Source organism: Nannobrachium achirus (assembly GCF_963921795.1).
Source record: "Nannobrachium achirus genome assembly, chromosome: 12".
NCBI classification, from domain to species: Eukaryota; Metazoa; Chordata; class Actinopteri; order Myctophiformes; family Myctophidae; genus Nannobrachium; species Nannobrachium achirus.
Window position 1 is genome coordinate 40,443,270 of NC_137832.1, and position 27,679 is coordinate 40,470,948.

The 27,679-nt window shown below is 43.2% G+C and overlaps 2 protein-coding genes across 3 annotated transcripts in view; one reads left to right on the forward strand and one right to left on the reverse strand.

The window, feature by feature from the left end:
• The window catches only part of ghra (growth hormone receptor a), a 49,215-nt gene extending 32,927 nt beyond the window's left edge, over nucleotides 1-16,288 (forward strand). The window contains exons 3-10 of the mRNA XM_080738404.1: nucleotides 496-613; nucleotides 1,061-1,272; nucleotides 3,176-3,354; nucleotides 6,556-6,712; nucleotides 7,140-7,227; nucleotides 7,411-7,480; nucleotides 8,621-8,853; nucleotides 8,989-16,288. Coding sequence (XP_080594530.1) covers nucleotides 496-613; nucleotides 1,061-1,272; nucleotides 3,176-3,354; nucleotides 6,556-6,712; nucleotides 7,140-7,227; nucleotides 7,411-7,480; nucleotides 8,621-8,853; nucleotides 8,989-9,757 — 1,826 coding nt within the window. The 3' untranslated portion in view covers nucleotides 9,758-16,288. The remainder of the gene's footprint in view (nucleotides 1-495; nucleotides 614-1,060; nucleotides 1,273-3,175; nucleotides 3,355-6,555; nucleotides 6,713-7,139; nucleotides 7,228-7,410; nucleotides 7,481-8,620; nucleotides 8,854-8,988) is intronic.
• A 6,328-nt stretch (nucleotides 16,289-22,616) lies between these two features.
• On the reverse strand, nucleotides 22,617-27,425 carry selenop (selenoprotein P). Of its 2 annotated transcripts, none has more exons than XM_080737858.1 (5): nucleotides 27,346-27,425; nucleotides 26,333-26,561; nucleotides 25,481-25,693; nucleotides 24,851-24,968; nucleotides 22,617-24,406 (listed from the first exon to the last, which is right to left on the reverse strand). In XM_080737858.1, the coding sequence occupies exons 2-5, from the start codon at nucleotides 26,533-26,535 to the stop codon at nucleotides 24,056-24,058; spliced, it is 885 nt and encodes a 294-aa protein (XP_080593984.1). In that variant the 5' UTR covers nucleotides 26,536-26,561; nucleotides 27,346-27,425; the 3' UTR covers nucleotides 22,617-24,055. The 2 variants fall into 2 exon arrangements, with proteins under 2 accessions (XP_080593984.1, XP_080593985.1); XM_080737859.1 differs by having other exon boundaries at nucleotides 26,333-26,564; nucleotides 27,346-27,416.
• Between the last annotated feature and the right edge of the window lie 254 nt (nucleotides 27,426-27,679).

Genomic DNA, 27,679 nt, shown 5'->3' on the forward strand with positions numbered 1-27,679 from the left:
ATCCAACTATATTTAACAGATTAGTTATAGATGTGTTTTCTTGTCTGCAACCATAAAGACACCATTAGACCGGTATATCATGCATTGCATTGTAATGTGTCACAATATAACGCATTATGAGCTTGTAATGTAGATAGCTACAAGATGCTAGTTTAGTTAGGGCTTCAGTGATAACTTTTTTCTTTTATTACACTTCTGGCGGAGAGTGGGATAGAGTGGAAAAGACAAAAAAGACAAAGTGAAAAGCAGCTGAGCTCGAGTCCTGGCATTTTAGTTCTAGTGATGGGATAGTCTCTGAAGACAGACGTGTTCCGCAAGTTCCAAATGCTGCCACCTACGTGTCTGTAATTAATAAGACGCATATCCGGTCATTTCCCCACTTCCGTATCCTCTGTGCAGTCATTTCAAATAACTGAGAATAACGTTAATAATGTTCCTCTCTCTTTTTTTCTTGCTCACTCTCTCTCTCTCTCTCTCTATCTGTCTTTTTCTCAGTTCCCTCGGAACCTCATATTAAAGAGTGCATATCCAGGGACAAGGAGACATTCCACTGTGTCTGGAGTTCTGGCACTTTCCAAAACCTCTCTCATCCCGGAGAGCTCCGCTTTTTCTAGTGAGTTTACCTCCCCTCTACATCTGTGGTTCTCATCCTGTGGGCCGGGACCTCAAATTATTTTTGGGGGGTCCCCAGATGATTAACTTTATGTGCAACATTGCTTTCTCACTCAACAGTAAACAAAAAAACATAAAGTTTAAGTATTTCTAAAGTGACAATTTGAGGACTTTTTAACATTGGCCAAATTGTCAAATATTAGAGGCAGAAATTGTGAAAATAGACGATCTACATGCTCACAACGTCTTGCTTTGCGCGTGCGTGCGTGCGTGCGTGTGTGTGTGCATGTGTGTGTGTGTGTGTATGTGTGTGTGTGTGTGTGTGTGTGCACTTTGTGGACATCATTCAAAGTAAGCCTACTCTTTGTTTCGAATGACATACACACTCAGTTCACAAGTGGTAATTACAATGCATCTATCCTTTCCTTCTCTCTATTGGTTTTCTCAGCCGCCGCGAAGACAGTCCTCCTGAGGGCGATGAGACACGAAACAAGAAGAAGAAGTGGCTTCCGTGGCAGGAGTGTCCAAAGTATATTCCATCAGAGAAGGCGTGTTTCTTTGACAGGAACAACACGGCCGTCTGGAAAACATACTGGGTGCAGCTACGCTCCCGAGACAACGTCACATACAGCGAGGACCTTTTCAATGTGGAGGACATTGGTTAGTAACGCAGCTAAAGGCTCACTGTCACACAACCGTTGAAAAAAGTGTCAATGCGCTTGCAGTGCCTTATAACCCTGACAAGGGTTATATCAGTGGGTCGGGACTTCCAGGGGGGTCCCCACATTATTTTGGGGGGTCCCCAGATGATTAACTTAATGTGCTACATTGTTTTCTCACTTAACAGTAAACAAACCAACATAAAGTTTAAGTGTGTAGAGGGTATCTACACATTTCTAAAGTGACATTTTAATACCTCTAAAATGACAAATTAAACATTGGCCAAATGATCAAATATTAGAGGCAGACATTCTGAAATTTCGCGGCCTGAAAAGGTTGAGAACCACTGGTATAGATCCCTTCCACCTCTACTACCAGCACAAGTGGTGGACAGTAATAAGTACAGTACATTTACTCACGTACTGTACTTGAAGCACTCATTTTCATTTAATTGCTGTTCATGTTCATGATAAAACTGTACACTTTTCTGTGTCTCATAGGGCAGCTGTGGACACCCCAGAAACCTGCCTATCGCTGACATCATTGTTAGGCATATTTAAAAAAATAATAATAATAATTATCACTTCCACTTTCTATTAGCTTGGATTCATCATTGATGATGTCACTGACAGGCAGGTTTCTGAACTGTCCACAGACCTCCTCTGAGAAAAGAATAGACAAAAATGGTACCATATTATAATGAGCATTCGTGACGACCAGTTATAGAAAGATAGGTTGAAAATGGGTGAAATCATCCATAACCCCCCCACCGGAGGTTGTGATAGAATTGAAAACCGCCTCACAGAGAAGCATTTTGCAGCATCTGAAAATGCTGCAGCATATCAGCTCTGCCAGACTCAGCAAATGTCAGACGCTCTGCATCACAGCAAGTGTCACATATGTTATTTCTGGCCATGGTTGTTTGTTTCATGATGAAATGATGAGATATCTGGACCGGGCGTCATTATCTGCTGTAGCTAATGCTGTGGAATGAGAGATAAAGTAGGTCATCTGACAATGTCATAGAAAGAGAGAAAAATAATCAATGTTCAATATGTTCGTTGTGCATCCTCCACGTCCACGTGTACAGGTAATGACTACCAGTATGTATTTATAGATCTGTGGTTCTCAACCTGTGGGTGGGGACCCCCCACAGGTTCCTGAATGAACAAGTATGAACTATGAACAATGAAACTGTCAGGGATAGGTTTCGATACAATTGGAGGAAATTACAAAAATAAATAGAGCACATTTTCAATTGTAAAAGAAAAATTTGTATTAATTATTTTGTCGTCCAATAACAAAAAATCGAACCTCTGTTCGAAGTGGAGCTGTGTGTGTGTGTGTGTGTGTGTGTGTGTGTGTGTGTGTGTGTGTGTGTGTGTGTGTGTGTGTGTGTGTGTGTGTATTGCAGTTGATGCTCAGGGCAGGCTAGACTCAACAGCACCTCTCTGGTCACCCAGGGTTACTACATACAGGCTACATACAGACCCACAGACCCACATACCCACATACCCACCCACATACCTACACACACGGCCACGTATAGGGAGCTTGTGTTCCACACAGCTCCAAAAAAAGGGACAATTTGTCCAGAAGGCTGCAACCCATTCAGTTGTACACGTCACAGAAAAACACTAAATGCTGAAAGCTCTCAAGATCAGTGGCGGGACAAAAGATAGAGACAGATGCACATAAGATGGTTAATACTAAGCAAGCGTTGTGAGCTTGTAGATCTGCTATTTGTGGCTAAAGTTCTCCCAATATGGACACTAGGGTTCAAGTGAGATCACACAAAGATTTGGAGGAGCCCCTGTAGTAACTCTGAGGACCCCCTAGGGGTCCCGGACCCCCTGTTGAAGACCGCTGCCCTAAAGTCATATGATTTTTTGTTCCCTGCCAGTGCGTCCAGATCCCCCGGTGGCCCTGAACTGGACACTGCTGGACGTGAGTCCCTCTGGTCTGTACTATGACATCATGCTCCTCTGGGATCCACCGCCCTCAGCAGATGTCTCCTCTGGGTGGATGAGTCTGGTATACGAGGTCCAGTACAAGAAGATTAACAGCTCTAACTGGGAAGTGGTGAGTCCCTCTCTGTTTACGACACTCTCTCTCTCCCTTATGACACTCACGCCCTAGCTTCTGCCGTGGACTGAAGACTCAGCGTGTATCTAATACCCTCCAGGCTTCAGTTAAGATCCGCCCCTCGGAAGCTTCTGATTGGCTGAACCGGAGGTAGGGAGCGCTCCGTTGTATCCACTTGGACCGTGCGGAGACGACGAAAGTCGGGGGGACGAAGATTTACTATTCTGTCCATAACGGCACATAACTCGGTAACGGCGCTGAGTCGGCTCATGCGACCGTCGCAACGCTCGACACGGCAACTCGCTCGCTACCGCTCGCTTGGCGGTGTCTCATGTGGATCATGGTCGCCTGAGACGCCGTGCCTCCGTCATCCTAACTGAACCTAACTGAACCATGGTGGGTTGGGGATTCACGCGAAGACTCACCTCTTCATACTCCACCTAAACCCATAGCACTACTGTAACACTACCCTTCCCTCGATGACCACACTTGAAGCTAGATAGCATTTCTTTCTTTTTTGTTTTTGTTTTTTATAAGTTTTTTACTGATTAGGTGCGTGGTCTACCTATGTTATTATTATTCTAGATTGATATTCCTATGCATTTGTTGTTGATGTACTGACATATTATCTTGCTTATTATATTGATGTATTACCTGCTTATTGTAAGTCGCTTTAGATTAAAAGCGTCTGCTAAATGCCTAAACTGTAAACTGTCTCTCTCTCGCTCTCTCTCTCTCTGTTTATGACTCGCTCTCTGTTAATGACTCTCTGTCTCTGTCTTTCTATCTCTTTGTCTCTCTCTCTCTCTCTCTCTCTCTCTCTCTCTCTCTCTCTCTCTCCTCCTACACTTCCAGGACGCTACACTTCATAGGAACACATGCATTGAGGAATGCAGCTCACACACATGTTTACATGGACAAACACACCTAGGTGTGGTCACAGAGGCACAGTTTCTCGTTTCATCTCCCCTCCCCCTATACTCAGGACACATAGGATGCCCCCCCCCCACAAACACACACACACACACACACCACATACATACGCGCGTCCACACACACACACACGCACGCACGCACACACACACACACACACACACACACACACACACACATACACACACACACACACACACATGCACACACATACACGTACACGTGCACGCACACACACACACGCACAAACACAAAAACACAACCACAAACACATTCATACAGCGGCCAGGACTCCTTAACGTGACACATTTCCCCGCAGCCAATGGTCAGTGCAGCTTTGTTGGTTCTGCAGCGGAAGCAGGAACCACTCCCTCTGGGGAACAGCTTCAGTGAAGGAGAAGGAAGGTTTACGGGGTCAGAGGTCACACATCTCACAAACAGAAACATCCCCGGACTCATAGGCCAGACGAATCTGGATATTTCATACATCCCAGATTTTCAGATATCCACATAGAAAAATATCTAGGTCCACACGACAAAGGTCTAAAATAATCGGAGTCCCCAGACCTCCACTAGGGGGACAAGCACACACACACACAGTAAAGTCTTCAGAGATGTCCTTGTTCCATGCCTACACGGATCCAGTGAATCGGATATGTTTCAATATCTTCACTTATTTATCCGGTTTCAAAAGTATCCAGTTTCGCGGCCGAAATATCCAGCTTCGTGTGGCTGCAAGCCCCAATCGCACAAAGAAATGTCTAGCTTCAGAAATATCCAGATTCGTGTAGCCGGCACCATAGAATCTCTCTGTGTGACTCTGCGATTGAGAGTCAGACAAACTGTCTTCTATCTAGCCCCCAAGATTCCATGCTGGGGGGGCACAGATTCCATGGGTCTTGCTAACATTTGGCAGAAGACATTGGCACCTTATATTTTGCATTTGATGCATGTTCAGAGCCCGTAGAGCTCCCATGGTGACAGTCCAGCCCTGCATTCCATTAATACCCTAAGACGCTCGTAGAGTGAAAATGTCAGCATCGATGAAATACCTCTACGAGTGTCTTAATCTAGGCTAGCATTTATGGACAAGCACAACTACTGTAACCCTATACCCATGTCTCTAAATGACATCTGTAACATACAGCATGTGAACTAATAAGCAATAGATTTGCATAGTATAGCTAGAATCTATGGACAATAGGCACCAAGAACTGATATGATTATAAATAATTTTGTTCTTGTTTTATGTGTTTTTCATTCCTCTCCAAAGTGATTTATTATGCCAATTTCCCCCTGTCGCTGCTTTGCTGACCCATACTGTGGTCTTAAGGGAGGTGTAGACAACCACACCTGCTCTCTGCTTAATTTCACCTGTATGGCGTAACGTAGAGCAGTGGTCTTCAACAGGGGGTCCGGGACCCCTAGGGGGTCCTCAGAGTTACTACAGGGGGTCCTCTAAATATTCCAATCCTTTTTATATTAACAACTTGAACCAGATTCGGAGAACTTTAGCCAAAAATAGCAGATGTACAAGCTCACAAAGCCTCGCGCTGCGAGGCGTTGTGAGCTTGTAGATCAGCTATTTTCGGCAAAGAGGTTTGGTGTAGAGGGGAAAAAGAGCAGACTAAGTACAAAGTGAAAGGTCAAGTTTATTATGTATTGACGGTTCAAGTGGTTACATATCTGAAAACACAAATTGACATGAATCCAAAATACACAGACGATTGTACTGTCAAACAATGAAACTATACGCAATCTATGATAAGGTTGTTGGGGTCCCTGCTTCATCTCTCTCTCAACTAAGGGGTCCTCGGCCTGAAAACGTTGAAGAACCCTGACGTAGAGGAACATGATATCCTTCCCGGTTCGTTCCCAATTGAACAGGCACCCCGACACACTAGTAGTCGGGGTCACTAGTGCAGTGACAGAGGTCGCCCTCCACAACCGGCTTCCCAGCCACAAACACAGCCAATATGAATTGTTTGTGCGCCCAGCCAAGCCAGAGACACGGTGGAGGATTCAAACCCAATAGTCTCCATGGTGGTGGGCAGGAACTTTACCCCTGTACCACCCAGACACGTGTGAACATACATTTGTTGTCATTGTAGTTGGTGCTCATCTGCTCATCTCACTGCAAATTATTCAGTTATTATTCTCACCCTCACCTTTTCTGCTTTGTGTTTCTGTCCTCTCTACTCTCTCTATGTCTTTCTCTCTCTCTCTCTCTCTTTCTCTGTCTTTATCTTTCTCTCTCTCTTTCAGATGAAAGTGGAGAGAAATACAGCAGAAAAGACAATCTATGGCTTGCAAATCGGGGAGGAATATGAGGTCCGCGTTCGGTCCAGCATGTCGCCCTTGACCAAATTTGGGAACTTTTCTGAACCCATTTTCTTTTATGTGCCCGAGGTTCCCACGACAGGTAAGAAGCCTGGACCGGTCACCTGATTACTATGTGTTTTTGTTTTTGTTTGTGTTGTTGTGAGCATACTGAATATTGAGCAAAGATGACTGAGATGGCTCCTCCTGTTTTTGTGAGACTGAAAGTTGTTGCTTAACCATTTAAACCCTACTTCATTGACTGGAGTCCCCCAGGGGTCTATTCTAGGCCCCCTTCTTTTTTCCCTTTGCACGAAATCCTTTCGTAAAAAATAGCCAATCTACAAAGCTCACAGAATGTTTGCCCCTGAATAGGGACACTAACTGTAAATCAGTATTACATGTGTGGATTATATTGTAGCATCAATTATAATATAACTAGATACTAGATATAACTAGAACATGTAATAATGCAATGTTGATGATGATTATAATGATGATACTGGGTTCTGTTTAATGTTCTTTTACAGAGTCATTTAAATTCACACTGGTTCTCGTCTTTGGCCTTGTCTGCATGATCATCCTCATAATGCTGATTGTCTTCTCTCAACAGCACAGGTGAGAAGATCTCACACACACACACACACACACACACACACACACACACACACACACACACACACACACGCACACACACACACACACACACACACACACACACACACACACACACACACACACACACACACACACACACACACACAATCTTTAAAATTATGTGATTTTTCTCTCCTCTCATAGATTAATGGTGATTCTGTTGCCACCTGTACCTGCTCCCAAAATTAAAGGCATAGACCCAGATCTCCTCAAAGTGAGTCTATCTTAGTTGACTTGAGTCCATAAACTACTGTATTTATTTATTTTTATTTGGGGGGGGGGCTTTATTCCTAGTACAGTAGGTAGACAGGAAACGGGGGAGAGATGGGGAATGACATGCAGTAAAGGTCGTCGGGATCAGGACTCGAACGCGCGATACGCTGTCCGGCATCAGAGCCTATGTGGTATGTGTCTTTACCGCTAGGCCAGCGGGTGCCCCAAACTATTGTTTATTAAATATTAAATATTTTTAGTTACACGTCCATGGAAAGCTTAACCAATTAAACCCTAAATACTTGGTTGACAAGGGCCCCCTATGGGTCTGTACTCGGTCCACTCCTTTTTTCCCTCTAAACCAAATATTTTGTCAAAAATAGGCAATCTATATACTGTACCTGTAGATCTGCTATCTGTAGCTGTAGCTCTCCAAACTTCACCAAATGTCTTCCTATTATGACTTGCCCAGAGGGGCACTACAGTTCATGTGGTTAATTAAAAACAGATACCATCTCTTATTTAGTGAGATAAACAATGCCACAAGCACCCTTGAGGCATAATACGAAATGAAGTGGGTCCCTTTCTATTATTGTGTCCTGAGTGTGCTGTTGACGAGTGATGTGGGATTGTATTTAACATTCTGCCTAGTTCTTCTTTCATAACAAAATGAACCCCTGAACTTCAAAGAAACTCATCATCAAGCCCTGAAAAGAATGAATATCAATCAGTAATGAACCATAGGTAGAAGCACAAATAGAAACAAGCACGAAAACAATACTTTTAAATCCACACAACGACATAAGAAGCTTGGTCACGTGCTGTTGTAGATCAAGATATTTGGTTGTGCACGCAACTACTGTGAAAAGAGACGCCCAGTGGTAATAAATCATAATTGATACACTGAATTAACATTGACACTGTTACAAATACAAAGAATATAGAAATCGTTGGCAAGTGGGCACGCCTCACAATATTAACATAAAGCGTATTTGCAGATGCCCATAAAACACACCTCACCTCAAGTTTTACCGGTGAGGGCAGCCGGAAGATATCGTTTTGTGGAAATGGAGCTGCCTTGTCCCTTAAATAATGGAAAAGGCTTAGTGTATTGTTTTTCTGTCTCACCACTGCAATGTAGAAGGGAAAGCTGGAGGATCTGAATCTCATCCTCAGTGGTGGAGGTATGGGTGGGCTGCCCTCCTACGCTGCAGATTTCTACCAGGATGAGCCATGGGTGGAGTTCATCGAGGTGGGTGTCGAGGACACCGTCCCTGGGGAGAAGGGAGACAACCAGGCTTCTGACACCCAGAGGCTTCTGGCCATGTCCCAACCCACCAGCCACTTCCACCTAGGCGGCTCCCATTCCCTCAGGTAGAAAGGACTGGACTTGGAGTATTACAATTGACACAAATCAGCACTGACGATTGTACTGTGTAGTGAACAGCCGTGCAAAATATGTTGTTTTCTTCAAAATGATTCCCCAACGTTTTCATCCCTCAATCTCAGCTTCCCTGTCCCTGATGAGGACTCGGGCCGAGCCGGCTGTTATGACCCAGACCTTCAGGAGAGCCTGATGCTGATGGCGACACTCCTCCCTGGCCAGCCCGAGGGTGATGAGGATGTTTCAAGTGGAAGTGCCACCCAGGAGGCTGGGGAAAGGCTCCTGGGCCAAAGCCAACCCAGAGGGCCTCAGACATGGGTCAACACAGACTTCTACGCCCAGGTCCGTGATGTGACCCCATCGGGAGGGGTGGTGCTGTCGCCTGGCCAACAACTCCGAGCCCAGGAGGCCATTCCCGCCACAGAGGAGGAGAGAAAAAAGAAGGAAAGCAAGAAGGATGGAGATGAGGAGGAGGGAGAAAAAAAGGACGACGGGAGGCCGAACGAGCCACAGTTTCAGCTGCTGGTGATGGATCCTGATGGTGGTGGCTACACCACAGAGGGAACTGCTTGGCAGATCAGCACCCACCCTGGTGCTCCTGTGTCCGGTGAGGGGTACCAGACTATGCCCCCCCAGCCCATGGAGACCAAACCCCAACCATCAGCCATACTGGGGGAATATCAGTCCCCCTATATCCTTCCCGAATCCCCCGAAAGCCCATTCCTTCCCCCTGTCTCAGACTACACGGTGGTACAGGAGGTGGACTGCCAGCACAGCCTGCTCCTCAACCCACCCTCTCCCCCTCCCTGCCTCCCACAGCATCCCCTCAAGCCCCTACCGGCCATGCCCATAGGGTACATTTCCCCAGAGTTCATGGGCAACCTCTCACCCTGAAAAGACTACAAATCCCACAAGACCTTTGGGTGTGTCATTGATGCACCAGGAATTCCCTTAAAGTCACAGACAGACTGCTTTGTAACAGATTCCGTCTGGAAACCAAAATGACTCTGTGTACAGCATGGATTAGACTACACAGGTGTTTGTTACCTGGTGAAAGGGAAGCTTCAAATGCTTAGTTGCTGCAGTATGTTGTTGTTAAGACTCTTGTTGCAACTTGAAGTTGAGATGAAGCTTGGCTGCTTAACAGTTTATTATGGAATTTGTGGATGTTTTATGTTGAGCAATCAACATATTAGACTGGACTTATCTGGATGTATATCATGTCGTCCAAATTATAGACAGCCAAAAGATACACTCTCAAAAATGCAATGCACAGATTTCTCTCTTTGTAGACATATACTGTATGTGCCACATGTTAACAGATAATAAGCTGATATTATGATTGTAAGGAGTGCAAAAGCAGCCCAGTACTAAATCTGCTATAGATGTTATTCTGTCTTTGGCTTGCTGCGTTTAGAACTGAGCCATGAAAAGCAGTCGTGTTTTGACTGTAACAAATTTGTAACATTACTGCTTCTTGTTGAAGTCTTAATCTTACGCAGATGTTGATGTACAGCTCGGGACAGGGGAGGGAGAGGACAAGCACATTGGTCCTTGTAATCTTCACGTCATATGATGCCTACGACAGGGGTCTTCAACGTTTTCAGGCCAAGGACCCCTTGGCAGAGAGAGAGATGAAGCAGGGACCCCCAAAGTACTACATATTGTATAAAATTGTGTTGCAGATTAAAAATGTTCATAGATTTCTTAGACAGCTTAGACTTGTTTGACAGCACTGTCATCATGTTGGATGACAACGTGTGTATTTTCAGACATTGAACCACTTGAACTGTCAAATACTCTGCTCTTCTTTCCCCTCTACAAACGTAGCGAGGCGTTGTAAGCTTGTAGATCTGCTATTTTTGGCGAATGTTCCACTCAGAATAGGGATGCTAGGGTTCAGGTGGTTAATGTAAAAACAAAAGTTCTTATCACTCAAAGATTTGGTGGCCCCCCTGTAGTAACTCTGAGGACCCCCTAGGGGCCCCGGACGCCCTGTTGAAGACCCCTGACCTACGACAATCCATTGTTAACAATGTTGCCTGTCGCGACACCGGTGTCGTGACTCGTGTAGGACTGCTCTTCTCTCAACCAATAATTAGACAAAGAGTTATACGTTATTTTCTCACTCAAAACAATTGCCACAGGACATGGGATATCGGACAGGACCAGGGATATATTTTTATAATGTCGGATATCACTTAAAATGTATTAATTTTTGTTCTTGTAACCGTGGAATCGGTTTAAGAATACATTATTTACAGCGAAGCATGCGGCAGCTTGGTAGTGACAAGAAGTTACACACACACACACACACACACACACACCTCCATGGGAGCAGATGAATTAAGTGCCTTCCTCAAGGGCACATACTTGCAGTTTTGGGAGGAGGCGTTGTTTCCTTCCCCTGTCTAGCCATGATATAAGAGAAAACGGGATTAATTATGCATCTTAAAAGAAGCAAAGGCTCACCTTCACATCAACACCTACATTACAGATACAGAGCATTCATCACTTTACAGAGTAGCCTTAATTAGTGAGCTAAATGCCTCCCGTTATCAAAGGGACAATAACTGGAATGTGTAATTAGCTACGTATTTGTTTTTTGTTTTACAGTAGAGAATATTTGCAATGCCTGTGCTTACTTAGCTCACTCTTTCTGTGATGAGGTACACTTCTATGTATGTATGTATGTATGTATGTATGTATGTATGTATATGTATCTATATGTAAAGTTTGTATGTATGTACGGTATGTACCTATTATGTAGGCAGAGGTGAACTGATGTATAAAGCCTCTCTCCTTATAGCTCCACTGCTAGAAACCAGCACAATCACTAACACACACATAGACACGCGCACGAGCGCGCACACACACACACACACACACACACGCACACACACACACACACACACACACACACACACACACACACACACACACACGCACAGGCATGCATATAGACCCGGACAAAGTAGAGGGGAAGCCATTATACGGTAAAGGTAAAATGCCTAATGCATACTGTGCCACTTGTGTGTGTGCCACCTGTCACGTCTTCAGAAGTAGCTCAACGACATACACTCTGCATGTCATCAGTTGCAATGAACTGAGAAGAAACCAAACTTAACTAAGAGAATAGCTGCACGTGTTTTCCCCACACAGAGATGGACAAAAATTGGGAGCCTACCATAATTACCCACATGCTTTTCCCCCAAAAATAGTAAGACAGAGATAGGGACATAAGAATTCTGCGACCCACAGCCACACAGGGTATACATTTTCAGTCAGACTTTGTATTATAAGTAGTTGTGGTGCAGATTTAAGAAGTATGAGTTGATCATAGATCATAGATAAGAGTTATTCTGTTGTTAACAATTACAGTATATTGTAGTGTAAACGTGCCCTTTGGACATTTAAATTGTATTTAATTTAATTCAATGGTGGGTGGAGATGGTAGAGAGGTCAGGGGATTGCAGCGACAAGCATCTTTAATGACTTGAGATTCCTCTTCTGGCATTTAGCTGATGACTGGGTTTTTGTCGGACTTGTAATGATATGCCTGTGGCACAAACACATCAGAAAATAAGCTATTTCAATACAGGTTGTGTGTGGCACAATATAATTAATGATCTCTCTCTCTTTCGGTTGGAACAATTTCCCATCATAGGTGTTGTTGTATATGTGTTGTTATGCATCTACTAACCTAAAGATGAACCCGTTTAACTGTAAACAAAGCAGAATTCAGAGTCAAAAGCAAACAGGCCCTGGCCTGACATATGAATAATTCTCTTTGGGACTCATCCTTGAGATAAGCAGGTGGATGAGTCAGATTGAATACGTCTTTTGTGTCAGACAATCTCTGTGGCTCCTGCTTTCTCCATCTTCAAGGGATGGAGAAAGGAGCAGTACAATGACAGGTTTTTCAATGTGAAATTATACAGTTTGATGTCATTCTCTCTGATGTGCCATTTTCTCTCTTTCTCTCTCTCTCTCTCTCTCTCTTTCTCTCTCTTCTGTTGCTGCTGCCTAATGCCGATGAGACCAGCTGGTCAATGCTGTTACAGAAATGTCTTAATATATTTACTAGTGCTGTAAGATTATAAGTATATATTTGTATATCATTAATGTTACTAATCAGAATGTATTGCTGCTTGGTACAGTACATGTATTTTCTTGCACTCAGCCTTATGGGGGGATGGGGGGGGGGCATTCAGGAGAGTGCTGTGTTTATGTTTTGTGTACAAGTGTACAATAACTGTCATTTTGAAAGGGATAATTTCTTCATTTCTTTTTCATATTCCCCGTATGATTTACAGATATTCAGACATTCTGGGAAATAATTAGATGCCACTAATACCTATTGCTTAATTATTCAACCGAAAGATTGAAATGTGACACATTTCAGAAATCATGGCCAAATTAGTTATAATCTCACCATATATACTTGACGTAGCTTTACCATAAAGTAGAGAGGTGATCCAGTGCTAGTTGCCTCATGGATCCCAGTCATTCATCACTCACGTTTGATAGAATATGCCACTGCTTACATTAATTAATACGAGTTTACGTACCAAGGACAGACTGGTATACCGGGTCACAGAGCTGTCATAAATGATGCCGTATGACATCCTATTATCATGTGAAGAATACAGCAGGTTTCCTTTGAACTGATTATTCCCCTGATGCATCTCTGTGTTTATGAAGGTGATCAGATGATTCATAAAAGCACTGTTAAGGTTCCACTGCAGTTGAACTTTGGTGATTGTGAATTGAGTGCAAACTGGAATGTGTGATGCAGTTGTGCAATTTGTAGCACCACAAAATAATATAATCTCTGAAATGTTTTGTTTAAGAGGTTGGAGCTGGAAAGAGGAACAGGGAATCTGTTTTTTTTAGGTTTACAATATAGTTGTTTACCACATTGCCTTTTTTCATATCTAAAGTAAGCTGAGATTTGGAGTTTGCAACTATAATTTCAAACTTATAAATGTTACAAACGTTTTCAAGCAAGCATTTTTTTTTACACATAACTGATCTACAGTATAAGAACTAGTATTCAAATGGCGTATTTCAGACTAAATCAAGTCTCTGTGAATTACTTATTACATTAAACAGCACAATGTTTTAATTCAACACAGTGATTGATCAATGAGGAACATTAAATACCAATATGCTTCAATTTAGTTTTTTGACTAAACTTTCTCTACATACAGTTCATGTACTGTAATAGCATATTGAATATTCAGTATAATGTACAGTATGTGTAGATACAGCAACATGGCCTAAGACATATCAATGCATGAACATTATAGACAAAGTGAAGTAGTCATAATTTAACTCTACACACTTACTTGACTTTCTCCCAATATGTGATTTCAGTATTTTGTCACGTACGAAAGAGTTGGAAGTTAATGTTTTATCTTCTTTTTTCATATATGATGGAAGTGTTCTTGAACTCTTGTAGAGATGCAGAATGCAGCTGCTCATTAACCAAATTTATTCAGCAAGACATATTTCAGATTGTTGGAGGAATATTCTGGCCTTGGCTCCAGCATTACACGATTTGGTTTTCCCATGAATACTCACCTTGCTCCAACATGTCTTATTTTCTATCTATTCGACCAGTCATCAAATTATTGTCTGAGTAATGTGACAAAAAAACTAATTTTTGATTTCAAGGCTTCATGGGTAATTTTTGGGTGAAATACTCCTTTAAACCAGTGTGTCACAGTGTGTGTGTGTGTGTGTGTGTGTGTGTGCGTGCGTGCGTGCGTGCGTGCGTGCGTGCGTGCGTGCGTGTCTGTGTGTGTGTGTGTGTGTGTGTGTGTGTGTCTGTGTGTGTCTGTGTCAGAGGTCACGATTTGAACCACTGTCCGAGGCCATAACAAAATGGAAAGAAAGTAAAGGAACCGCTGTAGTGCTCATGTCTGAGAATTAGAATATCTTCGTCTTTTACCTTTTGATGTGGTCAATCGAGCCTCTCTTATTACTTCTAAATCACTTCTGAGTATTACCTTTGTTCAGTCCTCATGGCACAACTAAAAAGCATGCTGAGGGAATTGTGCATACCGCTAGTCATATTTCATGCAGTCCAAAGCATTCTCCTATCGTGGCATCCCCTATACAGAATGTAATCACTTTAAAATAAAAAGGCCCTTCAAACATCATAGTCTTAACAATTTGCTTGTCAAAATGAAAGCGATTTCAGCTAATAGGCTAACATTTCTAACTTTAAATCATTCAGATAATATCTTCAGTAATCCGGGTACATTTTTAATTCAGCCAACCACAACACTGACCACAAGGCCGCCAGTTAACAGAGTAATGACCCAGGCTTAACTTGCTCCTCTAAGGGAGCTAGCTCTCTTAGTGTTGCCTGTTGCCTGCCTGGTCTAATGAGTTGGGGGCCGGGGTTCGCCTCCCGCTCGGTTCGCGAAACGTTACAGAAATTTAGAACAAGCCAACAGCATGTTGTACAGTTGAGGTCAGATCAGTTCTCAATGTACCATGACAGCACATGGTAATGACTCACAAAATGGCCTTCCTAGTAGGGTTTGTGTGTGTGTGTGTGTGTGTGTGTGTGTGTGTGTGTGTGTGTGTGTGTGTGTGTGAGAGAGAGAGAGAGGGAGAGGGTGTGCGTGCGTGTGTGTGATTCTCTCTTACTCTGGGCTAAGTGGAAGGCAAAGCGCTGCAGAGACAGCCAGGCAATGGGGAGAAAGCATATCGGACAATTAAGACAGAGGTTGTGTACTGTGTGCTGCTCCATGTGGGGCTGATTGGATCAGAAAGACAGCCACTCACAGCTCTTCGTCTCAGGACATTGTGGGTAATTACCCATAAGTCACTGCTTGCCTGTATTGGATCTTGGGGCCAATTACGCCCACACTAGATGTGCACCTAGGCCTTGTGTATTACCTCGGGTTGCTTGTTGACCTTTTCAGAGACACAGCCTGAGAGCCTATTCAGATATATTACACAGAGGAGATGATGTTGGGCTGCCGGGTCTCAAAAATACTTCCAATGGTTTTACAGTGTGTCTTAACCTTTTGCATTTAATATTTTCATTGGAATGTCATATATTACAGATACGGTATGCATAGAGGATTATACATAGGTGCATCGATAGGGAGGTTTGAGAAAAGCATAATACTGTACATCACAAGCACAAATCCCACAATCCAAAATCAACAGTAAAACCTTTGAAGACAAAAAGTGGACTAGCCAATATGAACAGCCTTTGGAGAGTTTTATTATTATAAGGTCCTCACTCCTGCAAAAAATGTTGCTTGTCTGCTCTTTATGACCATTCATTTTCTCAGTTGAAATGATTGTAAGCATTCCCTTCACCTAGTACAACAGTTGGTTTCTGTTTTTGTTTCGCTTTTCTCCAAGAAAATTGCTATTAAACGTTTGGCCTGTAAGCAGCATATGTTTCTGGTGTATGTATCATCATGTTGCAAATCTTGCAACATGGAAACCTCAGAAGTATAGACTCTATGATTCTGTGTATCACCTGGGATGAATCACTCCAAAATGTTTTGTATTTTTTCATGCACCCACATACACATGTCAATATGGAGAACAGTTTGAATTCAGAGTGACTCCAGTGAACCAGAGACAAAATAATGATATTAGCATTTTACCTATGACGTTCACAGTAACGTAGATGAGTGTGCTTGTAACTTGATGCTCCCCTTGCTGATGAGAGGGTATATTTTTCAAACCACCTTCAAATTCATATTTCAATTTTTTCTTTTAAATATAGCCTACTGTAGTCCTATGTAAATCATCAGGGCTTGTGACTGGACTTGGCCTTGTCTGCCGTGAGACTTAAAGGGATATTTCACTTTCAAACTCGTTTGAAGTCATTTTAACAAAATCAATAACCAAAAACAATGCATAGATATTTTTCCAGGACCTTCCAGGACCCTTGATCAATACCAAAACTTTTCCAGTACTGGATTTCAAAATATTTCCAGGAATTTCATGACCGTGGGAACCCTGTATATAAATTGGATTGCCTGGCTGACAGTTGGGTTCACGAGTAGACGTTAAAATTAACCCAAATATTTTCGAAAGTGAAATATCCCTTTAACTTCTGACATGTACCCTAGCATCCCTATTCTATCATGATAGTAGGCGAACATTCTGTGAAAAGAGCAGATCTATTTTTTAAGAGATTTGGTGTTGAGGGGGGCCAACTTAAAGGAGTCATCCAGACCAAAACACATATAGGGTTAAATCTGTCTTTTATCATACCCCTTTATACCTGCTTTATTCCATTTTTTTCTTAGCTGCCCCTGTTGCTAGATTTCGGCTGCCCCTGTTGCTAGATTTCGCAGGCCCTCTCATAACTAACAGAGTAGATAGACTTTATACTAGTGCGGTTATTTGTTCAGCTTCAAAGTTAGTATTTTTTTATTGGATTGTGTTTACACAACGTCCTGAGACCAACCAAACCGCTGTTTTGACCTCACAGGCACCCTTACTTGTCAAACCGACCCCACCCTCCCCTCCCTTTCTTATTATGAGAGGGCCTGCGAAATCTAGCAACAGGGGCAGCCGAAATCTAGCAACAGGGGCAGCTATGAAGAAAATCGACTAAAGCAGGTATAGGGGTATGATAAAAGACAGATTTAACCCTATATGTGTTTTGGTCTGGATGACTCCTTTAAGTATAGACCATCTGGGGGACCCAGTAGGGTTTAAGACAAGTGGTAGGCTACTTAACTTGCCTACAATTTATATAAATCTGAATTTATCAAGTAAACCCCCAGAGCAATTGCTTAGTCAAACTGGTATGGATTTTCATTCAGTCGGGCAAGGACAGAGCTGGTGACTTGAGAACTGGAGTCAGACTTGACTTGGGTCATGGGGACAGGATAAGAGGACCATGGGGTCCCCCACCCCATTCGAACCCCATACTACCCAGAACAGACAGTGGGGTGGGAATGCAAACCCACTACACGAGTGAGCCAAGAAAGAAAGCACCTATAGATATTATTATTATTACAGTATTTACATGATATTTAGTTGCATGTAATACAATAAAAAATAAACCGGATATTCGGATATTTTACTGTAGGCTGAGTGGCCCACATATTTGAGCACTATACTGTATTATTTACATTAAACTATATTGTTCATGGGCCTCGTGGCCCAGGAGCCCCTGGGCCCCACTGGCCCCATTAGCCTGTTCCATATAATCTGCACGTCCATGCTTGGAATTGCACAGAAAGGCTTAAACAGCCTTGAAAATACTAATAATAGTAGTATGATAACTGTATAATAGTAAGTATAATATAATCATTACAAAAATGGGAGTGGTTGGCGATTCACGTGTCAGTGAGGAGAACTGTGCCTTATGCATCCACAACCAGGGGTGTCGCACCAAATTCTGGGCCCTGGGTACAAGGATTCACTAACTATTGAAAAATAGCAGACAAGCTATACAAGCTCACAGCGCGGCACCGAGTGCCGCGCTGCGAGCTTGTAGATCTGCTATTTTTGAAAAATCATTAAAATCTTTGAATATTTCAAATCCTTCTGAGGTTTTTTGAAAAACCTATGTTTCTATGTCAGTGGAGCTCAAACCTTTTCATATGGAGGACCCCCAAAATGGTATGTATTTGGCCACGGAACCCCATCTCAAAATATTGAGTTCCAGGGACCCCCCAGAAGCAAAATTTGAGTTAAAAAATACATATATTCATTATTCAAAGGTTTGCACACATTTTCACGACTTTTCAAAAACAGCAGATCTACAAGCTCGCAGCGTGGCACTCGGTGCCGCGCTGTGAGCTTGTATATCTGCTATTTTTCAATAGCTAAAGTATAAAATAATTAAGGCCCCTCCACCACCTTGGGCCCGAGTAACTCAGTCCCACTTTCCTACCCCTTGCGACGCCCCTGTCCACAACTAACAGAAAACACTCAGGACTCAGGAATCTCAGCCGTATACATGACGACATTAGCCGAAACATCTGAAAATCACAAGAAATGTGGTTTCAGAGCAAGCCACAATTGTTCATGTCAACACAATGACAACAACACACTGACCCTCTGTGATCATGTGACACACTGAGCTCGAGTTCTAGTTTGGAAGAGACATTGGGAGCACTGTAAAATCCATTCTCCAGTGTTCATTTAAGTGAATAAATGGAGGTTAAATGAACATAGGTGATTTTACTGTGCATGCAAGACCGTGTTATACTATGGGCTGCTGCATGTTGTGGATGCAGCATGGAACATTTCAGCTTCAGTCACTGAAGAGGAAGCACTCTTCAGCATGCCAGTCAGATATAGCCTACAGCATACCAGTTGAAACCAGTACCTGAGCACTGTTGTTAAAGCACCAGGCACTCTCACGTGTTTGACGTCGATCTGTTGCCCAGGGAATCACTCTCAAAGACTCTTCAGTCATCTTCAGAACCCTGGGAGCCACCAGAGCAGCTAATTGCTGAGGAACTGAAGATATCTCATCTGATCACCATCCTAAGAAGCTGATCTTCCAGGTAGATGCTGGTCTGGAGCAGCACCATTCTGCACCTGCACAACATGATCTTTTCACCAGATAGTGTGTGTGTGTGTGTGTGTGTGTGTGTGTGTGTGTGTGTGTGTGCGTGCGTGCGTGCGTGCGTGCGTGTTTTATTTTATTTTATTTCAGTTCAAAACAGTAGAAAATAAATAATTCACGTATACTCTATTGTGGACCGACAAGTCATAAATGATCACAAGACTGGTTACTCTTCAACCACCAGTTATATTACCAACTAGTAACCTGGGCGTTTATAATGCAAAATTTAAAAGAAACCAGGCTGCTATTTGGTAACAGGCTTTTATTTATTTTGGCACCAGCCAGTATTGGGCCATTATTTGGTTACAGTTTTTTTTTTTTTTTTTTGGCACAATATGTTACAAGTCAAGATACAGTAGGCTCCGCTGTAACAATAATAGGCCTACTGTAGCACTTTCACTGCCACTCATCATCATCCTATGTAAAACTGTGCATAAAAAAACACAAAACATAAACAAAATGCAAATAATGGCCCAGGCGTTTAAACGAACCTGGGCGTTTATTTGAGCCAGGCCTTGTACGCAAAATGGTGTCAGGCCAGTATTTGGTTGCCTGGTTCCAGACCATAGACCCCGCCCACTCTCAGAGTGGACTCTTTCTCTGGTCTGGAGCTGAGTACAGGAATCGGCTTTAGCAACCCAAAAATTCGGCTGCTCCAATGAGCGCGGGGGGTGGGTCTAACGAATATCCAATCAGCGCAGCAGTTGAAACGATTTCAAACGAAGTTCACACACGACAGGCACACGCACACATACACACACACACACACACGCACGCGCTGAGTTCACAAGCTGTTAATGTTGATTACATGTTTCTGGTCGCAGTTCTGTGTGGAAGCAGTCACTGGCACAGACAGAGACACACACACAAACACATACACCGCGGCCGTGCGTCGCGATCACCGTGTGTCGCGAGCACGATGCGTCGCGATCACTCGCGCGCGATCACTCGCGCGCGATCACGCACGCGCACGCTCGCAAAGTCCCTCCCCCGTAAATCATTTAGAATAGGGCACAGCTTCAGACTAAAGCGTGAGCTGAGTCTGAAATCAGGCTAAGTATTTGGGACCGGGCGGCTGTTTGCCACCGGGCTACTATTTGGTAATACGGTATAATTAGAACAGTAAGGGACCAAGGATAGATCCCTGCGGGACACCGACTGGATTTAGAACACATGGGGATTTGACACTGTTTATCACCACACGTTGTTTTCTGTTTGATAAATATGACTTAAACCAGGTGATAGTAGTTTAGTGATGAGAACGTGGTGATTCACAGTGTCAAATGCCTGTTTCAGATCAAGGAACACAGCTCCGCCTCCTATGGGTTTTTATCCAACCAACCTGCTCTTACTGTAATTTTCTCAATGAAGACACCATTGGCTGTTTCAGTTGAGTGGTGAGCTCGGAAACCAAATTGCATGGTGTGTGTGTGTGTGTGTGTGTGTGTGTGTGTGTGTGTGTGTGTGTGTGTGTGTGTGTGTGTGTGTGTGTGCGCGTGCGCACATGTGTCTGAGAGAGAATATGAGAGAGAAAGGGAGAGATGGAAAGATGAATGTTGTTTTTCTTAGTTCATTCAGTTCAATGTAATTGTTGACTAATCATTGTTGCAACTACATCCATCATTTGATTTGGAAGCAACCAGACAGACATATTCTGAAACAGAAAAAAACTTCATCTTGTGATTTGAGAGAGAGAGAGAGAGAGAGAGAGAGAGAGAGAGAGAGAGAGAGAGAGAGAGAGAGAGAGATGAAGTGGAAACTGCAGAGCTACACTTTCTAACCGCCTGTCCACTGCACGTCATCAGAGACAAAAAAAAACATATCTGCTGGGTGAAGTAAACAATGTGCAAAGCAGCAAGATTCGTGAGCTGCCGTGATAGGAGAAGGATATCAAATGGAACACAACCACCTTAAAGACTACTAATCATCCCTGCACTGTCTGCATGTAACCCTTCAATTGTACATATTTTGTTTTGATTGCAGCCTATGTATTGTATATTGTATTGTGTACACTTCTGCTTTGGCAATGTAAACTATGTGTTCTCATGCCAATAAATCCCTTTGAATTGAATTGAACTGAATTGAATTGAATTGAATTGAAATTGAAATTGAATTGAGAGAGAGAGAGAGAGAGAGAGAGAGAGAGAGAGAGAGAGAGGCTTTGTTCATATAGTCTTATATTAGTTTTAAACATAACCTGAAGCCAGCCTGCATGTTATCTGCTATACTTGATCGCCATCTGGTGTACATATTCCACAGCCAACCATTTGCATTGATCTTTCTTTTTGTTGTTTTGATCATGTTTTGATCTTTTTTTCTTTATCTTGTTTAAGACCCTAAAACCATGTGACTTCAAAGTCCAGATCCAATTTTTTTGTATGATATAGATGATAAAGGGTTGAACATTGAGGGGAATGAGAGACAACTGGGTCACATGCATTGAACTCCCCAGACACGTGCAGAGTGCAGTGCCACATGCCTTTGCAAGTACACTCTCCTTCTTTCGCTCACACACGCACGCACGCACGCACACATGCACGCAGTCACGCACACATGCACGCAGTCACGCACGCACACGCACACACACACACACACACACACACACACACACACACACACACACACACACACACACACTTGTCAAACCCACACCTACATGCCATTTCACTCACAGCAAATTTGGAATACCTCAGGACAGTTGTAGCCAACGTGTAGGCAGGGTCAATTTGACCACTTGAACCCTAGTGTCCCTATTCTGGGCATATCAGTATTAGGCCTGGCACAATTATTACATAGTCCCTAATCACAATTAATTAAGATAATCACAATAATTCTTTGCATAATCATCATAATCAATTTACATATTCATGATGTCATTATAAGCAAGCATTCAGCAAAAACTGGTGAGTCAAAAATAGCAGATCTACAAGCTTGCAATGTGTAATGATATTTTGTGTAGGGTTTGGGAACTTAGTAGGGGACCAAGTATGCACCACTGATGGACCCTGAAGTATTGGGTCCAACTGATATAGGGTTTAGTAAAGGGCCATTTATAGTTACGTATGGTTGATTTTGTGTACGTTTGGGGGTGAGAGATAACGTACGGTAATTGCGTCGACATGCATATAGTGGGTGAAGTCAGTGATAACAGATATACACACAATAATAAGACAAAAATAAGCCCAGTCATGTTTATTCAACCCTACTTTTACATTCCACTTTTACAATCCACAATCCAATGAGCAAATACAATTGTCTGTCAGAACATCGGGTTTTCTAGGTGACATTTGTCTTCCCCTGGAAACCTTCATCAGCTACAGCATGTATTCAAACAATCATTGAATGCTTCTGTCTTACATTCATTACTTTTCTCTTTCCTTCTCTGCTGGTTTTATTTTATTTATTCCAAATAACATCACCTAGCACAAATCTGCAACCCACACAGCTAAATCTAGAACTTGACTAAAAGACCAATCACTACATACAAAATGTGCAAGATAAAAAAAACTGTGAATGATATAGCGGAGAATGGGATATATTGAAAGTGGTGACTTCATCGACAGCAACTCAAAAGAAAACAGCTGTGATTTTTTTAAACTAGAGAAATACAGTTCCTATAGGTGGAGCACTGGTGCACATTATAATGAACAGTAGTGTGCATATAGAAAGATTACTGTTCAAAATCTGTAGTTTTAACGTTGCTGATATTCACTGTCTCATTATTTATAAGTTCAAAAGATCGGATGTCTGTATCTCTTGTCCTATTATAAAAGTGTTTTTGTTCTCCTTAAGTCTTTACATTTGGTGTTTGCAGATTTAAAGTACATGAAATATTTCATTAATTAACTTTTGGGGGGTTTACTGTGTTTGTGAACTTCCCACTCCTCTCTCCCTTTCCTGACTTCAAACAGACACCACTAGGTTATAGTTTATGTGCCTGGCATCATAAAGGATGGAGAGAGCTAAACGGAGGAGGAAATATAGAAACACAATCCCCCACATACGCTCCTGAGAAAGGATAAGAACAACCCCCTGACAGAGGAATGGTGAGGTGGTTCGTCTGTATAACAAAACAAGAACAAGTGGTTGAACTTGTTTGAACTCAAATATTTCAAATTCCAGTTTACAAGAATGTAAGCTGTGTTATTCTATCCTGCTCCATCCTCATAGGGATTCTCCCCCTCCTTTCCCAGGGTAATACTAGTTGGTAATACTGAGCACTTAGCCCAAGTGTTGGTAGCTATGAGGTATGTTTAAACTCCATGTCATAATCATCCTCATACCTCAACACCTGGGGGTCAGACTCACGGTGTTGGCTTGAGCTGCTGTCAGTCAGCAGGGAGCGGACGTCACTGTCAGGTCTCTCTGACAAGATTGGTCTCGCCGCCCGTCAGCCCGTGTCACTGTCAGGAGGCGGGCAGTGCCGCCTCGCCACAGTGTCAGAGACCGACGGGCTGCTCGCTCCCTGCGTCTGCGAACAGCCTCCGTCAGTGTCAGTGTCAGCTGGACCGGGGGGCGGCGTCGTTCTCAGAGCCCGCCCTCCCCTGTCAGCTGTACTTTGACTTTCACCGAGCCTTTTTCTCCATCACTGAGGACCCCTGTGTTTCAGTGGGTCATCACTGGTGACCCATGTGCATGGCCTGCTGGCCTGTTTGCTGTTGGCCATGAACCAGATCTTGCCCCACCTGCCCGCGAGATGCCTCACGGCCCTGACCACGCTCCTGCCCGCGCCCCTGCTCTCTATCGCCACCGCCCTGACCACGCTCCTGCCCGCGCCCCTGCTCTCTATCACCCTGTTGACCATGACCACGGCCATGCTGATGACCATGTCCATGGTGATGACCATGTCCATGTTCATGGCCAACGCCATGGTGGTGACCATGATGACCGTGGCCAGTCTCCGCTTCTCCCTCTCCCTCAGGCTTGGGTTCAGGTGCTCTGGTGCACTCTTCTGGGACGTCAGCAGTCTGCGAGGGCAAGGTGAAATAAATCAGGAGAGTGCAGTTCAAAGAGTGAACTACCAAATACAGAAACAAAGAGCTAGATATCGTCGCTGTCAGATGGAAACCCTGTATCTCCAAAACTATTCCTTTTTTAATTGTTATTTAAAAAATGTGTTAAAGTAGTGAAAATAGCGGATCTACAAGCACACAACGTCTCGCGACGCGAGGCGTTGTGTGCTTGTAGATCGGCTATTTTCACTACTTTTGTGCAACACTCTTGTATGATGAAGCAGGGCTTTAATTTACGCAAGAACATACTATCTTGAAACTTGGAGATACAAGGTTTCTGCCTGACAGTGACGATATGAGACATCAGAGAGTGTGTTTGTCTTTTACGGACAAACCCATTACCAATGCTTCCTTGTAAAACAATGTCTAGTATTTGCTTGCGAGACCTCTGTAGCTTACCTCATGAACGCAGTCCCCGCATGTTCTGTTGCAGTAGGCCTCTCTGATGGCTTTCTCTATGTGGCCTTGTCCGATGATGGTGTACGGGAGTGAGATGTGGTTGGTGAGACGGCCACATCTGATGGTAAAGAGGAATAAAAACATCAGGAACGGCTTTATTCTTGTTGGCCTTCGGAAGCTTTACGGAACAACCAAAAGACTTGACGTTTCAAATTAGAAATGTAGTTACACCTTTGCATTGTGGAGGAAATATTATGTAATAGAGAGATTTACACATAGACTCAGGATACAGGAAGAGTTGTTTCATGATAAATTGGAGAAATGGACTGAATACACGACCCGGAAGAATGACACCACGGAGGATTAAAAAGGACTGTAATATGATAATGAAAATGATGTAAAATGTTGACCCTGTGAATGTGTGCATTTGACAAAATATAAATTAAGTTAAAAAAAAGAAATGTATTACACCAAATTATGAATGGCCTCCTGTGTTGATTAACCGACAATATTGAAGACCAGTGTGGTGTCCAGGGACCCTCAGAGTCCAAATGGATGGACCCTTATCGGTCCAATGGAAAGAAATGCACAGTTTACAGTTTACACACTGTGTCAGCGCGGGTAGCTGACCTGTCGTAAATAAGGAAGTCATCCTTTTCTCCATTCAGTGCCTGCCAAACATCGGCCTGTTGGCTGGCCTGCTTGTACAGCGTGATGTTGGTGGACAGTCTCTGGGCCAGCAGGGAGTGGAGACGCTGTGACTGCTCCCCCTGGTGGTTAACTACCATGTAGTTAATGTTCTGTAGACCCCGACTCTCCAGCTTCTGGTGCAGGCTGTCCATTCTGCTCATAGCGCACACACACACACACACACACACACACACACACACACACACACACACACACACACACACACACACACACACACACACACACACACACACACACACACACACACACACACACACACACACACACACACACACACACACACACACACACACACACACACATAGTAGAGTTTATGTTTAAAAAAAACATATATTCTGTGGAAACCTGCCGGTATGATGGGTGGATTGATTGATTGAATACTTTATTAACAGTTTGCAAATAGTAATACAATGCAAGCTAAAAGGATAACACAAAAAGCCCTAAGGGCTTGTTTCCATTGTGGTCCTGTGTATTCAGTTCATCAAGACAAAAAATGTTTTCACCAAGACAAAATCAGGACAAATTCATCAGATTAAGTTATGGGTGGATACAAATGCAATTAATAGCTACATTTGCACTAGCTTTACCTACAGTTAAGTGTGGATATAAAGGTAATTTCATAATTTTTGTGAAATATACATTTGAGTCTCACATAATACACATGTACGAAAACATTTATAAAGAAGAAACAGCAGGGATTGGGGTGTGGAGATTGGCCCCTGGCCCTGGCCATAACACATTTGCTCATGTGTACACAGTAGCCTACAGTACCTGGCTGCCTGCACCAAGCAGAACAATCAGCTGGCCTGCAGCAGAGCCACGACGGTCACCCGTCCCATCACCTCCTTCATAGGCTCCACCTCCCCTATCTTCCACTGCGGCGGCAGCTGGCAGCGGGGGCCGCCCCCCTCACTCTCTGCCCCGCCCCCATGGAGCAGGCAGAGCGTCAGGAGGAGGCTGAGGCACGCCCACATTTCCGCCTCCTCTAACCCCCCTGATCCTGCTGATGAGAGATTGGGAAATGGAGGGAGGGGGAGGAAGGAAGGGAGGGAGGGAAGGAGGGCAGACAGACAAGAGGGTGTTATTGTTGAGGAGGTGGGACATTGTGCGAGTTTCCAGATGAGCTGAGCTCAGCAGACACAAATACAAGAACATTGTACAAAAGGTCAGCAGCAGTGTCTCCACTTTTCTGATCATCCAAACTTTCAAACCGTTATCTCATTTCATGTATAGTTCTGAAAATAACATATGAAATAGCTACTGATGGGAGGATAGAAACATTGAAATAAACATTGAAGCTGGTATTCAGAATGGGCTTAGCTAACAAAGCAAACTACTACTTTTTTCTACTGCATATACTCATTTACAACAATAAGTGCTCTTATTAGGCTACTATGAAAACATACCACATTCTCACTATACATATTTTAAAAGCATGCCATTCAGAACTATACTGTATGCATGCTCAAATACCTAAATGGTAAAGTGGTAAACAAGTTTCAAAGAGTACATTTGAGCATGCATGGGCTAACAACAAACATGGATTTTTGTACAGAGTTTGTGAAGGATATGCATATCATTAAAACTGTTGTAGGCCTATTGATGGATGAAGAAGATTACACACAGCTGCAGAAGAAATTAAAGATCTTAAGAAGGATTAATTTATCGAATGTGCATGTAATAATTACATTATTTGCTGCACCCAAACTTAAATAAGGCTATAGCACTGAACTGAACGACCAATGACCATATAGAATGCCTAAAATGAACTGAAGATTACTTACCCTCTGGTTAAAATGTCTCCCTTCAGCTCAGCTCTCTGTTGCTGCAGCTCTTGTGTGTTGAACAAAAACAAGTCTCTCCCTCTGCTGCACCCCCCTTTTATACTCTGTCTGTTGTTTTCCTGTCTGAAAGGGGGACAAAGTTCAGTAAGGGCTGTTTGCTGATCTGTGTACTTTCATCAAGTTAAATAAGTCACTGTGTGCAATCCTTTTATCAGTAGGTTAGAGTTAGAAAGTCAATTAAATGGAAAATGTTGGGTGGGGGGGTTGAAGAACTTTGTTAAAAACTCTTCAAGACAGTGATACGAGGAGAGAGAATATTCTTTGTTCTACGAGG